At 53.5% G+C, this 15,417-nt stretch overlaps 1 protein-coding gene and 1 long non-coding RNA gene across 5 annotated transcripts in view; one reads left to right on the forward strand and one right to left on the reverse strand.

Annotated features, from left to right (window-relative positions):
• The window catches only part of LOC113622177 (kazrin), a 421,388-nt gene that overhangs the window by 23,454 nt on the left and 382,517 nt on the right, over positions 1-15,417 (reverse strand). For all 4 annotated transcript variants that reach the window (XM_027110107.1, XM_027110108.1, XM_027110109.1 and 1 more), the window contains one exon: positions 209-345. In XM_027110107.1, coding sequence (XP_026965908.1) covers positions 209-345 — 137 coding nt within the window. The remainder of the gene's footprint in view (positions 1-208; positions 346-15,417) is intronic.
• LOC113622180 (uncharacterized) lies at positions 8,635-14,474 on the forward strand. Its single transcript, XR_003433442.1, has 3 exons — positions 8,635-9,198; positions 9,324-9,399; positions 14,094-14,474. It is a non-coding gene; the product is annotated as an uncharacterized LOC113622180 (long non-coding RNA).

A 15,417-nucleotide genomic window follows, 5' to 3' on the forward strand; every position in this document is an offset into this window, starting at 1 on the left:
CATGGAGCCATAACTAGGGGCTGTGCCTGTTCATCTCAGCGCCCAGACCTGGGCCTGACAAGGGGCCTCCCCAAGTGAGCATAAGGGGACACGAGCAGTGCATCTGTGTTTTGAGATTCAAGGCCAGACCCTGTGCCGGGTGGGGGAGGGGCAGTAATGAGGGGGCTGGTGGCTGGGGGAGGGGGAGGGGCGGGGGCTGCGTGCTGACCTTGCGGTGCTGCTCGTAGTTGCGGATGAAGTCGCGCAGCTGCTCCTCGCGGCTCTCCAGCGTGGCATACAGCTGCTGCATCTGGCTCACCAGGTCCGTCTTTTCACCCTTTAGGCGCTTTCGGTCGGCTTTCATGGCTGGGGGACAGAGAACCGAGTTAGTTAGTTCCCGAGATCCTAGCTGCCTGTCACCCCGAACGCTGAGAAGGGACCCCGTCTCCTTCCCTTTTATGAACAGACGAGGAAACAGGGTTCAGAAAGAGGAAGTTTCTCTCCCAGGCTCCTATGTTACTCAGTGGCATTCCCCAGATTCAAACCTAGGCCCTCCTATCCCTAGAGTCCCAATTCTCATTTCTCAGCTTTACTGACCCAGCCAGGGGAGCAAGTTCTTGACTGAATGTCTGTCCCTGCCCTGAACTGCCTGGGTCCGCAGAAGGAAAGAGCTGGAGGCCTGGTGAGCTTGTGACCCCCCTGCTCCCCCATCGCTAACCACGGCGCAGGAAGCTGATGGGATCCTTTACTTCCTGCTGAAATGAAATCCCAGGGCCCAGTCTGAGCCCAACAGAACTCAGCCCAGCCCAACAGTCCACTGTCTGCTCCATCTCCTTCACAGGGAAAAGTGTTTGATTAAAAACACACAGCAAGTTATGACACCAAAAGTATGAGTAACAGGAGAAAAAACAGATACACTGGACTTCATCAAAATTAAAGACTTTTGTGCTTCAAAGGACACCATCAAGAAAGTAAACAGTGCAAGGAATGGGAGAACAGATTTGTGAACCATATATCCGATAAGGGGCTTATATCTGGAATATATAAAGAATTCTTACAATTCAATAATAAAAAGACAAATAACCCAATTAAAAAAATGGGCAGAAGATCTGAACAGACATTTCTCCAAGAAATAGCCAATAAGCACTTGAAAAGGTGGTTTACATAATTAGTCATCAGGGAAACACAAATCAACACCACGATGAAATACTACTTCATACTCACTAGAATGGCTAAAATATAAAAAGAAGACAGTAACAAGTGTTAGCGAGGATACGGAGAAACTGGAACCTTCATACACTGTTGGTGGGAATGGAAAATGGTACAGCCTCTGTGGAAAACCGCTGACAGTTCCTCAAGTGATGAATCATAAACTTCCCCTATGATACAGCAGTTCCACTCCTAGGTGTATATCTAAGAGAACTGAAAACGTATGTCCACACAGGAACGTGTGTACATATGTTTATAACAGCTGTAATGCTGAAACAACCACACGTCCATCAACTGATGAATGAATGTTTAAAAATGTAGTACATCCATATAACGGTATATTATTTGACAATAAAAAGAAGTAATGATGCATGCTACAATGGGATGAAAATATTATGCTATGTGAAAGAAGGCAGTCACAAACGGCCACGTGCCGTATAATTCCATTCAAATGAAGTGTCTAGAATAGGGAAACCTATGGAGACAGAAATTAGACTAGTGGTTGCCTTGGGCCGGGGGCCGGAGATATGGAGGTGTGGCCAAAGGGCATGATGAAAATATGCTAATATTGATGTACATCTCTGAATATAATAAAAACTATTGAATCACGTACGGTAAATGGGTGAGTTGTATGCTGTGTGAATTGTATCTCAATAAAGCTGTCACACAGACATACAGACACAGACACACAGACATGGTGCCCCGTGTTCCACACAGCCTCCTGGCAGCAGTGTGGCTTTTGCTCCCTCCGGACTCTCCTCACGGCACTGGCTCTGTACAGAAGGGAGTGGAGACGGGCAAGCCTGGGCTTGTGCAGGGCGGGTCCCACTGCCTTCCCCAGGGTCCCCAGAACTCCATCCCCTCCCCCCTCTGTGGAGAGAACACTGAGGAAGGAACTGTGGAGGCGGTGGGGAGGAGGCAAAGCAACTCCTTGGCTCTGGAAGCTTCCAGCCTGAGAAGGCACAGAGTGGTTAAGTAATTTGCCCAGAGTCACAGAGCCACATCTGACTCCAAGGCCCAAACACTTGACCCTACATTATGCTGCCACTACAGAGAAGCTCCCAAACCCCAGAGGGTCCCAGCCCCACGGCTAGCTGAGGGCAGTGATAGGGGGCAGGCAATGGCGGTGCCACCCCATCTTGCCCTGGACAGTGAACCTGCAAACTCAGCCTCTGATATGAAAAAGTATGGCATAAGGACCGAGGACCCTGGGCTCTGGCTCAGTGCCCGACATAAGCTGCATCTTCACCCCCTACCTACACCCAGCACCGCCCTGTAGAACAGGGTAGAGGAAGGTGAGCTGGGGCAGTGTCGTCACGTGCAAGGAGCCCTGGGGAGAACCCTGCAGTGGGGACCGCAGGTCTTGGGGGGCCCTTTAAATTCCAGCTTTGCGCTTCCTGGCTGCTGCAGCTGGACTTGTCCCCTTCATGGCCAGCTTGGCTGGGCAACAGCTTAGGTCACCGTGGCCGGAATTCCAGGCCTGACTCTGGGCTGGACCCTGCCAGGCTGCGGACTGAGAAAACACGAAAGCTGAATCTCGCGACATGATGCCAGGTGAAGGTCATTTAACAACGAAGACAAGGTGCCTCTGGAACCATGGCGTGAACCAAAAAGCTTCTGTGCCGTCTGCCCAGCTTTTCAGAAGCACAAATGTCCACAACCCACCCAGGAAACTCACGTGGAGGACCTGCGAGCACCTGGGGACGCCCCACAGGCCTGAGGTGGGAAAGTGGGCGTGTGTGCCCATCGAGCCTGAACATCCCCAAGTATCCCCAACAGATGGGGGGTCCCCTGAAGGGGGGAACAGGTATTGTAACTCTTTAGGGAAACAAGGCACTTAGCCTGACAGACTCCCCAAGAAATAATTTAAACTACAGACACACAGCTATGAAAGTTACACAGTGGAATGCGTCCTTCCTTTGTCATAAGCATGCTTTTATTTCTCCTTCAAAACCCTGTTTGACGATCTCCAAACATCCTTAATGCAAGACGAGGTGATGGTCCACGAGCGTGACGGTCTCTCTCTATGACCAGCCTCCTCCTGCCTCGGCCCCAAGCTCCCCAGCGCTCTGTTCTCCTTCCCGGCCACCCAGCTTCACCCAGGTGTGTCCCACGCCAGCAGCTAGGCCACCAGAACCACTGCCATGGTGACAGGTGATGTCATGCCCAGTAGACCCTGCAGGAGACCAGCCTGGCTCCTGGGAATGTGGGGACTCTGGGGGTGAGAGGGAGCGTGTGCAAGGAGGGACTGATTTTTCTAACTCAAGGAGGCTGGATGTTTGCATGAGCTGGAGGGTGGAACCAGGGCCCCAACCATGACCCCAAGACGATGGTGCTTCTCTGGGGCCATCACTCTTCCCAAGCTTCTGAGGTCTGCCTTTCCACAGCAGACGCCCTCCTCTTTCCCTGGCTTGGGATGCCATAGCCCCTAACCCAGATGCGAGGCAGGGTGGAGCAGTGTCAGCCCCAGTTTAACTTCTGCAAATGAGACTCTTGGCAGGTGGGACCAGAGAGAGAAGAAAGGTCCCTTGACTCCAGCCTTGGGCAAAGCAGACCCCCTCCTCCAGTGCCCAGGTGACGGGAGGCCACAGCTGACAGGCAAAGAGAACAGCGCAGGGTAATTCTTGGCTTTTGAGCTTCTGGGGGTCATGGGCCTGGAGAGTAACGGATTTTACAGGGAACGCTGAGCACGAGGGGGGTCTCTCCTTCTGCACCGGGGCAGCGCCTGCAGTGAGAACCTTGCCAGGCAGGGGGGGGGCCAGGCTGTCAGCTTTCCCCTCTCCCAGCCTCGGTTTTCCCCCAGGATGGGCGTGCTGGACTCTGTGAGCTTCCTTTAACTTCTGAGGTCCTAGACGATTTCTCCTTGACCACTGTCCCCCACAGACATGTCCATGGCCTTGGCCAACACCACACAGCAGGGCGGACGGGCACTGGTCTGGGGTCAGAGGATCTGGGTTCTGTCCCTGGCTCAGAGTCCTAACCACCGGATGAGGGAATTCCCTGGCCCTGAGACCTCGAGCGAATCACGTAACCTCCCCGCACCTCAATTCCTTAGATATTAAAACAATTCCCATGGGCCAGGCACGGCTCTCAGCCCCCGATGGGTTTTTGTCACTTAATTCTCACAACTACCTTTTGAAGTCAGTCCACATTATAGATGAGGAAGTGGGCATCCAGGGAGATTAAGGAACATGGCCAGGCAGTGAGTGGCAGTACCCACCTGGCCCCAACACCCTCCTGTCCCACAGCTTTGCTGGCTCTCAAACTGCCAGCCCCCAACAAATCTGCACAGCCCGGTTGGCCTCATCTTCTCCTCGGGGCTTTGTGCTGGGGGTAGGGCTGCACCTGCCTTATGGAGGACGGAACTGAGGCTCAAAGGGTTAACTGACACACCAAGACCCGCGCAGACCCTGGATTTGCATCCTTGGCGTCTGACCTTGAACCACTCACGCTCCTCCATCACCCCTACTGTGAAAGCACATCGCTGTGAACACAGAACCTTCATCGATCCATAAAACCAGTGGACGATCCAAATATTCACACCAGTTACTTGTGCTACAAGATACTGTTTCTGCAGCTGTCTTACGGTCCCACGCGGGGAGGTTTCCATTAAAGGCGGTTTGACATTCTTATACGCATCCCATGACTGCTCCATGACTGCTGGAAGGAGGGTGTGTATGCGTGCGTGTGTGCGTCAGCAGCTCTTAAGGAATCCTCCACCAGCCACCCCCTCCCGCTTACAGGATCCTCAGCCAGCCCAAGGCATGGTCTCATTCCATGAGGTCAGATTTCCCATTAGTCTGAGCTCAGAAGACTGCTGGCCTGCTTCTGGATGGTCCACGGCCAAGAGCCCTTGTGAAAATTCCAGCCTGGTGGACCCCTGACAAACACTGGGTCAGTTTTGGGGAGGGGTGGCCAACAGGGTCAGGCAGACCTCAGCCTGTGTATGACAATCCCAGATGCCACCAGCAGGGGGCCCCCCTTTCTTTTCCACTCAACATTCCTGATCAGCATCTATAGATTCTGGGAAAGGAGGGGTGGGTAGGTGGGAGCCAGAAGGGCTTGGTAAACCACTCTGAATACACACCCACCAAAATGTTCTTCCAGCTCAACTTCCCTTTGATGGGGAAACTGAGGCCCAGAGAGGGAAAGAGTATCAAATATCACATGGTGAATAAGCCCAGGTCTCCTGATCCTTAAGCCAACACAGTTGGGTTAAAAGCATCGGCTTTGGGGTCTGCCTATCAAAATTTAATTATCTCTAGAAGGGAGGATGAAAGTATAATCATTTCTGCCCTATACAGAACAGACTGCCATATCTTGAGTGAGCACTGGGGAGAAGAGAACCCAGAAAGACACAGCTCCAGATTCACAGAGCCCTGGATTCCAGTCTGGCCTTTACCCCGTCCAACCTGGAGGGTCTTATTTGCAGGTCACTCCTCTGAGCAAAAGCTTCCTGAGCTGTTAAGCTGAGGATGATATTCTCTACCTTTAAGGCTCTATGTGACATTACCCAACAGCAGGTGCTCACTGAATGTTAGCAGGTGCTCATTGAATGTTAGCATCGTCTCCTGTCATTCAGCTCCTATGCCTGCACTCAGGCCCCCAAAAGTCTCAGAAGATACAGGTTGACTTGGCTGACAGGCTGCATTCTGAGAAAAGGACCAAAGGAAGAAGCCAGGGCAGGGAGAAGGAGGCCGCAGCCCAGGGAAGCAAGTAAAAGATCCCAGACTTATGGCCCTGGGATGGGTATAGCCTAGTTTATCTTGCTTTTTCCTGTTTGAGGGCTGAGTAAGGTGAGTTCAGAACAGGTCAAGGTTCAACCTACTTTACAAAGGTTAAGCAGACTTGCCCCATCAGGTAGTGCTTACGTAGCAAAGGAAAGCCAACCACTCGCTTGGGTAAATGGCAGCCACTGGTGGTGACTGAGAAAACTGTACCCACTGAGCCAGGTCAGATGTGGGCTTGGCCGGGCGGTTTGACCCAGGGCAGCTCTGTTCCTCACAAATGGAAACCCCCCTTTTCTTCTCATTGCCAGGTGAGGCGGTTGACCAGCTCACATGGCCAATGAGAGGCAGGTCCAGCACCTGACCCCAGTACTTCAACGTTCAGGCCCACGATCTTTCCATAATCCCCCATAGCCCCTCTCTCCAAGTGCAGGCTAAAAAGTTAGGCAGTGTGACCTTTCCAACTTCCTGCCTAGGGCAGGAAAGGAAACTATCTGGAATACAGGTTCTCATTTTCCAATCCTGTGTCCATGCAGACATGACTAATCAACCAGGCTCTATAGGAACCTGGGTTGATTGGGGATGTCTGCCATGGGACGACGGGAGGGAGACGCAGATTTGCCAGGTCTGCCTCAGACGGTGAGGCAGATGCCATCACTGACTGATCAGAGTTGGCATGTTTGAGAATGATTTGGTGAGCCTCTTCTGGGTCAATGCTGTGCCAATTACCACTGCATTCCACGGAACCAAGGTCAACTCCGTTTAACCAAAAGAGAAAGAAGCAATTCTCTCAACTGGTAGAAAACCAGTCCATTCACATCAATGAGATGGTGGTAGACAAGCTCCAACCTGCAAGCTTAAAGGTGAGAGAGCAGATGTTTCCCTCAATCGGGTTAAAGGTAGATGAAGGATTACTGAGTTTGCTTACATATTTTTATGTCCACCCCAAAGAGCAATATAAGCTCCTTGGGAGCAGGGACCTGGCCTGCCTTGTTCACCACTGTATCCCCAGCATCTAGAACAGTGTCTGGCACATAGTAATTGCTCAGTAAATACCAGTGGGTTGACTCTCAAACGAACGACTGAACAAAGTAGACAGCCTGGGAAGGAGTGGGGACCTGGTCCACAGCCATCACTGAGAAGCATCCAATATTTCCGGGGTCCTGGGGGCAGAGAAGGTTCTACTTCCCTTTATTCTGTCTCTCCTTGCCTTCCGGGGTGGGACATGGCAGGCTAATTTCCCTGTGGCCCCTGATAGGACCCCGAGCCTCGATGCTCTCAGGGCTGACCGCAACATGGCTGCAGTTCTTGCCAAACTACCCAGGGCTCTGTGAACCGTGTCCACGGCCACTTCACGTTGTTCCTGCCATGTCCCAGCAGGACACAAGGAGACTCAAGTGGACCAAAGCTTCCCTGCTGACCCAGGGCACCTGCAGAATTTTAAGGAGCTCAGGGCTGGGGACAGACCCCAGACACTGTGCTTTGCACGGGAGCGAGGTGTCTGCTTCTCCCATGGGGCTACCCTGCCATCAGCCTGGTCACGGCTGTGCCTTCCCTTTGCCTCGGAGAGGCCACCCTCCTGCTCGGCTCCCTCTGCCCAACCTGGGGGCCCCCTGAGCCGGCGAGGCTGCCATGTTTGGCTAGGCAGGAGGCTTTGAGACCAGGTCCCCCTTCAGGACAAGGGCCCACTCAGACGTGAGGGTTCTTGGACCGTGCCTTGCACTGGATTTCTCCCAACATCACATGAACATGCAATTCTCTCTCACATCTTTAACAGAAAAACTGCATGTGACCCCTCTTCCCCTCCAGCTCTCATTCCACTTCTCTTCTTCCTTTTGGAGCAAAGAAGTTTGGAAAGACTGTGGCCCCCGTGCGTCCATTCCCCTCCTGCCGTCCTCTCTGACACGTGCTCATCTCCAGGTCACTGATAACCTCCAAGCCACGAGCCCCACCGTCCTCGCCTGTGCGCTCCTTGGCGTGGGGGATGCTTCTCTGCATCCTCCCAGCCCCTCTTTCCCGGCTTCTTCCCCCGTCTCTGGCTGCTGTGTCGCTGTCTCTTGGCTCCCCTCCCCTCCCTCTGACCTCCAGGCATCAGCGGGCTCGGCCCTCCTGTACCACGGTTTCCTGGCTGGGCTCATCCAGCTTCCCAGCTTTAAATCCACCCATATGCTGATGCTTCCCGGCCTGGACCTCGCCCCAAACTCCACCCTCAGAGCCAAGAGCCTCCCACGCCAGGTGTCTAACAGCATCTCCAACCTCACACGTCCAAGAGTGAGTCCCTGAGCAGCCCCCTGACAACCCGCTCCTCTCTGTCTCCCCAAACTCAGCTCATGGGGACCTCAGCCTTCCCGCTCCTCTGGACCCAAGCCCCAGAATCTTCCTTGGTTCTGTTTCTCTCACGCCCCACACCCAAGTCATCAGCAAGCCACGTCAGCTCTGCCTGTAACATCTTACCAGAATCTGGCTACTTCTCGCCACTCCTCCGTCCCCACCCTGGTCCGTGTCACCACCATCGCGTGTCTGTGTCGTGCAGTGGCCTCCTAACTGGTCTCCCAGCCCTTTAGTCTACGTCAACTCAGCAGGGAGTGTCCCCTTAACATACAAGTCAGATCATGTCACTTCTCTGCTCCTCCCCTATGGCCCGTCTCACTCAAGGGCGAGCACAGTCCTTAGAATGGCCCATCAGGGCCACGTGACCTGTCATCCCCCCACCCCCACCTGTATCTCTGTGATCTCCCCAGCCACCCCTGCCCCACTGCTCCTCGCTGTTCCTGCTTCATGTACGTTGCCTGTCCCTCGGCATCTCTGCGCTGGCTGTTCCCCACCTGGAGCATCCTTGTCGCTCCGCCCCCTATGCCTGTGGCCCATTCCTGCCTCCTCCAGGTCTTGACTCAAATGTCAGTTTCTCAGCAAAGCCTTCCCTGGACACCCTCCTCACTCCGTTCCCTGTTTTTTTCTGCTTTGAACTCACCACCATCTAACACTACAGATTCTGGGTTTATTGAGGGGAAGTGACGTTTAAGCATCCCTGCCTTTCTGTTGAGGGATGCCCGCCCTCCTCCCCTTTTCAGGATTCAGCGCAGCTTCTTTCTGGGTTTCCAAAGCCCACAGCTCACGCCTCTACTTGCTGCAGGGAGCCCTGCCCACCCCATAGGAAGGTACACCAGCAGCCTGGAAACCAGACCAACAGCTCAGGGCCTTCCCACCTCCCAGACTAGCCTAGAAGCTGCTCGAAGGCAGGTCCTGGGTCTCATCCGACAGTATTTCCAGGAGCCAGCACTAGGTACGGGTCTGTTCAGGTGAAGAAAGTGGGGGAGAGATAACTTGGGGGCTTGAGCAGGGTGGGGAAGGGGGTGTGCTCATAATTGCCAAATTCTCAAGCTGCCCCTCCCTTCCCTGATTCTCCAGCTTAAAGGCTCAAGAGAGGACCGCTATAACCAAGGGTGGAACACGCAACTGCCACAGGCCCTGATAGCGACCATCGGTAAGAAAGGAAGAGCAGACGGGGACCTAGAATGCACACCCAGCCTGGAGCGGCAGCTGTTCCATGACTGAATGGGGCCCAGCATTGCCCTACCTGCTGTCTCTTCTAGAAAATTCCATACTCTAGATTATCACAATTTTTACGTTTTAAATATCTCCTTACTTTTCAATACTGGCAATTAATCATACTACCCAACCACACCTCTCGGCCTTGCATGGGGGCTGGACTGCTAATCTGAGCAGGTGTCCATAGAAGAAGTAACACGGGAGAGATCAGCGTCCAGGCACAGCTGAGGAACCAGGCTCTGTACAGAGACCTGGGGTCGAAGCCCAGCTCCACCATTCACCAGCTACGTGACCTTGGATGAGTTCCCTAACCCATAGGTGCCTTTTTTCCTCATGTTTAAAGTAGGATAACGGTTTCTACCTCGTTCTACCGTGGTAAGCACTAAAGGAAAGCAAGAGCTCTAGCTGCATCTGAGGGCGACTGCTCGCCTGTGCTTTAGCACCATTCTAGGTGACAGTCTAACAGTCAGAGCCATCTCAGACGGGACCGGGCGGTCCTGGGAGGGAAGAGGCACCCTGTTGTGGGAGTTTGAGCAGAGGACGCAAGAGCACTGGGGGGAACGCTGTCTTGGAGCCCGGGCAGGTGGGTGATGGGAGGAGGGATGCGTGCCCACTATTAGCCACCTGGAGAGTGTCCACCTCAAGCACAGAGGCCCAGGGGCTCCCAATGGGAAAAGCTTTATTTTTTTGCCATGCCACACGGCTTGCGGGATCTTAGTTCCCTGACCAGGGATCGAACCCAAGGCTCCTTGCAATGGAAGCGCAGACTCCTAACCACTGGACTGCCAGGGAATTCCCCCTGGGAAAAACTTTAGATGGGAGGGTAAGGCCAACCCCCAGGAGGGGATCAGACACCTGCAGAGAGAGTATAATAAGAGGTGCTGGTGACTTCCCTGGTGGCACAGTGGATAAGACACCACGCTCCCAACGCAGGGGGCTCGGGTTCGATACCTGGTCAGGGAACTAGATCCCACATACATGCCACAACTAAGAATTCATATGCCACAACTAAGGAACCCGTCTGCCACAGCTAAGGAGACCACATGCTGCAATTAAGGAGCCCGCCTGCTGCAGCTAAGACCTGGCACAACCAAATAAATAAATAAATATTAAAAAAAAAAAAGGACTTCCCTGGTGGTGCAGTGGTTAAGAATCCGCCTGCCAATGCAAGGGACACGTGTTTGAGCCCTGGTCCGGGTAGATCCCACATGCCGCGGAGCAACTAAGCCCGTGCGCCACAACTACTGAGCCTGCGCTCTAGAGCCCACGAGCCACAACTACTGAACCCACATGCTGCAACTACTGAAGCCTGTGCGCCTAGAGCCCGTGCTCCACAAGAGAAGCCACTGCAACGAGAAGCCCGTGCACCGCATGAAGAGCAGCCCCCGCTCGCCGCAACTAGAGAAAGCCCGCACACAGCAACGAAGGCCCAACACAGCAAAAAAAAAGGTGCTACTGGGGGGCATGGGAGCCCTTTTCAGGCTGTTCATGGTCCTAGGTGCGGGCAGGAGCACACTGTTGCTGCCACCCACCCGTCAGCTCTGAAGACCTCAGAGCTCATCCAGAAGCCTGCAGGGTAAGTGGCAGGTCCAGGAATCCAGGCCCCCACTTCCTGCCACGGGAACTGGGAGGCCGGGGGTGAGGAGGGGGAGGTGTTTGTTTTCCAGCCTCTGAAGGCAAATCCAGGAAAGTCCTCCTTCCTCCAAATCACCACTAAAAATAGTGGCAGGGGATGGGCCCGGAACTGTGACATTCCCTAGACTCAGGGGGCGGAGATTTCTGGAAACGCAGCATTGGCCCACAGGCCTCATGCCCCACACAATGAGGACTATTTTTCAAGGCTCATGTCGGTGCGTGAGGTCATTCTCAGGCAAGACGATTGCGCTGGTTAGGCCCTGAGAGGAGGCAGGGAATGCCCAGGGGACAGGGAGACAGGACACCGGGGTGCAAGCCAGTGTGCTGTGTGGCCTTGGGAGCTCACACACCCTCTCTGGGCTTTGGTGTCATACTCTCAAGATGGTCTAGCAGGCCCTCTAGAACCTTCAGGAAGCTGCCCTGGGCACCCAGTGGTTTGGGGACTGGTCTCATCGTGCCTTCTCTCCAGCAGAGACCCAGCAGGGCTGTTCAAGGTTAGATGCAGGCGGCAAACTGGTAGCAACGATCAGCCTCTTCCCAGGCAAGTTCAGAAGGAGAACGACCACAGAGAGCAGGCGCCGGAGCTAGACTGTCTGGGTTCAAAGCCAGCTTGGCCACTCACTAGAGGTGTGACCTGGTGCAAGTCATAGATCCCAGATTTTCACACTGTAAAGGAGGGATAAATAGTTCCTACCGCAGCCCATGCCCAACAAACACGCATCCATGTTCACCAAGGTTCCTGCATGGAAAAGTTACACTGTCTGTAAAAGCTCGAGGCCGGAAACTGCCTGGGCAACGCTGAGCAGAAGGGCTCTACCCATCGTGGTCCCATCACCGGAGCACGACTCCATCGAAGGAGAACGAGCGAATCACAACACACACAGCATGAATGAACCTCAGAGAAGAAATGCTGAGCCAATGAGGCCAGACACAAAAGCGTATATTCCGTATCACTCCCTTTACGGCACGTGAAAAGGGCAGGATTAATCCACGTGCTGGGAAGGCAGGAAGGGGCTCTCCATGGAGGGGACGGCAACAGGAAGGGTACCCCGGAGAGCTTTCAGGAAGCTAATGATGTTCTACTTCTTGATCCGGGGGCTGGTGAGGCAGAGGTGTTCAGTCTGTTTCGATTCACCAAGCTGTGAATTCACTTGCACTCTTCTGCAGATATGTCATAGTTTAATAAAAAGCTTTAAAAACAGCCTCCACCTCACAGGACTGGCTTTGTACATGCAACGTGCCCAGAGTGGTGTCGAGTGTAGGGGGCAGTGCAGTAAATACCAGTTCTTATCATCCGGGGGGAGGCGGCCCTCATGCCATTGGGGGCACCCCGTGAGTTGGTAGTGAAGAAGGGCAGCTCCAGGTATGGACAAGGTGTGCCCTACGTGAATCCTGCAGGACTCCCGGGGCTCGGGAAGGAACATGAACTTGGGGTTGGTCCTGGATTCAAAGTCCAGCTCCTTCCCCGCACGGGCAAAGATGATACCTTCTGTGTGCGACTGTGGTGAGAGTTAAGGGGCAAGACTTCCATGAAGGGGCACAGACAGAGCTTGAGGGATGAAGGTCAGCGTGGGGTTCCCCAGCCCTGAAGAGGAGGGGGAGGGGGGCAGTGGGTGGGGGATGGGGATGGGGAGGAGCGGGGGAGGGGCAGGGGGAGGGGGGAGGCAGATGACCGTGTAGCAGCAGTTACCATTTACTGAGTGTTCTTTATGGGTTGGGTTAAAACATCTTGTAAGTCTCACTAAATTTTCTCTGCGACAATCCTGTGAGGTAGTTACCATCATGATCCACAGCGTACAAACCAGGAAAGTGAGGCAAGTTAGGTTAGGCTGACCCAGCTGGCAGGTAAGTGGTGGATGCAGGATCCAGCCCAGGTGCTCTGGCTCTGAGCTCCTGCTTTGTCCAGGTGGGCAGTGGCAGGTGTAGCATGGCTGGGGTGGATGCCGGCCTTGGGGGTGGGGAGGAGGGGTGTCTGGTGGCCCCATCTCACAAGATCCCAATTCCCTCCAGGGCCCAGGCCTTGCTGGGGGACCTGCTGGGTCACCTCAGAGGGTGGGGGCAGGGAGCTGGGACAGCTCCTGGGAAAACAGGGGTCCAGGTGGGGGTCACAGCAGGACATCAAGGATTCAGGTGTTGCTCTGCCTCCCACTGGCCGTTGCCTTTGGGAAGCCACGGGACCTCTCAGAGACTCAGTGTTCTCCTCTGTGGGATGGGTACAATGAAACCTGCCAACCTCATAGACTGAGCCGTGCCTGAATGAGCTTTATAAACCACTGAGGGCTTCAGAAGTGTGAAGACGGCTGTTCCTATGAGGGAACAACTTGCCTGGGGGCTGCAGGGGCCCACCTGTGCCGTCTGGGCAGGTACGTCTGTCTACTTCTGGCACAGAGGGTTAACCAGCTGCCAGGCCTCGGATCTGAGCCCCACTCCCAGGTCAGCTTTCACAGCCACAAAACTCACCTTCTGATCTTCACCGGTGCCTAGGAAACTCTCTGAGACTGCTTCATAATTTGGCAGAGGAAGAAAGGGTTGTTTTTTATCGACCTCCTAAAGTCTCAGTGGCAATAATAATAATTATTATTATTTTATAAATTTATTTATTTTATTTATTTATTTTTGGCTGTGTTGGGTCTTCGTCGCTGTGCGCAGGCTTTCTCTAGTTGTGGCGAGCAGGGGCTGCTCTTCGTTGCGGTGCTCGGGCTTCTCATCGCGGTGGCTTCTCTTGTTGCGGAGCATGGGCTCTAGGCGCGTGGGCTTCAGTAGTTGTGGCACGTGGGCTCAGTAGTTGTGGCTCACAGGCCCTAGAGCGCAGGCTCAGTAGTTGTGGCACACGGGCTCAGTTGCTCCGCGGCATGTGGGACCTTCCTGGACCTGGGATCGAACCTGTGTCCCCTGCATTGGCAGGCAGATTCTCAACCACTGCACCACCAGGGAAGCCCACAATAATTATTATTTTTAATTTGTTATTGTATCTTTGATTTCCCCCTTTTCTAGGAGGATGGTGACTTCAGTTAACAGAGGTATGGCAGCGAGAAATCGCAAGAACCAATTCCCTTGTCTTCTGCAACTGTCGGCCTTGCTTCTGCGGTGCAGCCAGAAAATGGAGACCCCCAGCCACTGCTGTTCCCCAGCAAAAGGCAGGTTCTTGCTGTCCCCTGGCCAGGGCCCCTGAGCTACCTGATACCACCCCTTTGATTGGCAGGGCGCACGAGTTTTATGGCAAGACTGGAAGTCGACTGTAATTAAGACCTCTATAAAATATTTAGACCACTGTGCCCAGATATATTAATGATTATACATTTAAATGTTAATGAATGTAATTAGATGAAAGATTAGCCAAGCCTGTCACTAAATATACATTCAGGACCGATAAACTCTTGTACTGTAAAACTATATGTGTAAGCAGATGTACACTTAGACTTCTCAGATAGACTTTGATTCATCTTATTGAAATAAAAGCTCAAAGTGTTGTCCAGAATAGGGAGGGGGAAAGGGAGTTAGCAGGCTGGGGGAAAAGGCAGGGGGGTCCGATGGGGAGGACCCTAAAGATCCCACAGGGTCTTCGGGAATGGTGAAGATCAAATGAGTTAGTACATGTAAAAATTTGCATGCCTCCATGGATGGAGAACTCACTACTCCTAGGAGTATCTAGTTTCAACTCTAATGGCCACATCCCAGAGGCAGGCATAGGCGAATGGTTTAGCAGGGTGACACTGGGGTCTCCCCTGAAACACTAGGTTTATCTGTAAAAGCTGCTTTAAAATAGAAAATCACCCTGTAGGTCAAGAAGAAGAGGAGCAGGACTTTACTGTAGCCTTATTAATAGAAAGCCCTATATTTATTAATTCAGGAAAAACTTACTGTGGGCTGACTAGTGCTGGGCACTGAGCCGGCTGCTGGGGAGCCTGGGTCAGCAAGACACATCAGGTCTTTATTCTGATGGAGATTGTGTCAGAGCAAGGGAGATACACGACAAATCAATTATTTAGACATACTCCAAGGCCAGGCTGTGAAGGAAATAAATGCGGAATCCCCGGGCAGCTGTGCTTTGGGTGGCATGGTCTGGAAAGGCCTCTCTTGAGGCCTTGAGGCCCGCAGGATAGAGAAGAAGCCAAACATGCCAGGAATGGGGAAGAGCATGTCGGCAAGGGGAACAGCAAATGCAATGGCCCCGAGGCAGCAAGAGCTGGGCATTTTCCAGGAGGGAAGGCCATCGTGAAGAAAGGGCTGCGAGGTGAAGTCGGGGCGGGGCCGGCTCCTGCGGGCCTGTGCAGTTGGCTTGAGTTTTCTCTGAAGGGTAGTGGGAGCCCCTGTATTC

This window comes from Aethalodelphis obliquidens, unplaced genomic scaffold (genome assembly GCF_003676395.1).
Source record: "Aethalodelphis obliquidens isolate GAN/ISIS:26980383/991018 unplaced genomic scaffold, ASM367639v1 scaffold9, whole genome shotgun sequence".
Classification (NCBI taxonomy): Eukaryota; Metazoa; Chordata; class Mammalia; order Artiodactyla; family Delphinidae; genus Aethalodelphis; species Aethalodelphis obliquidens.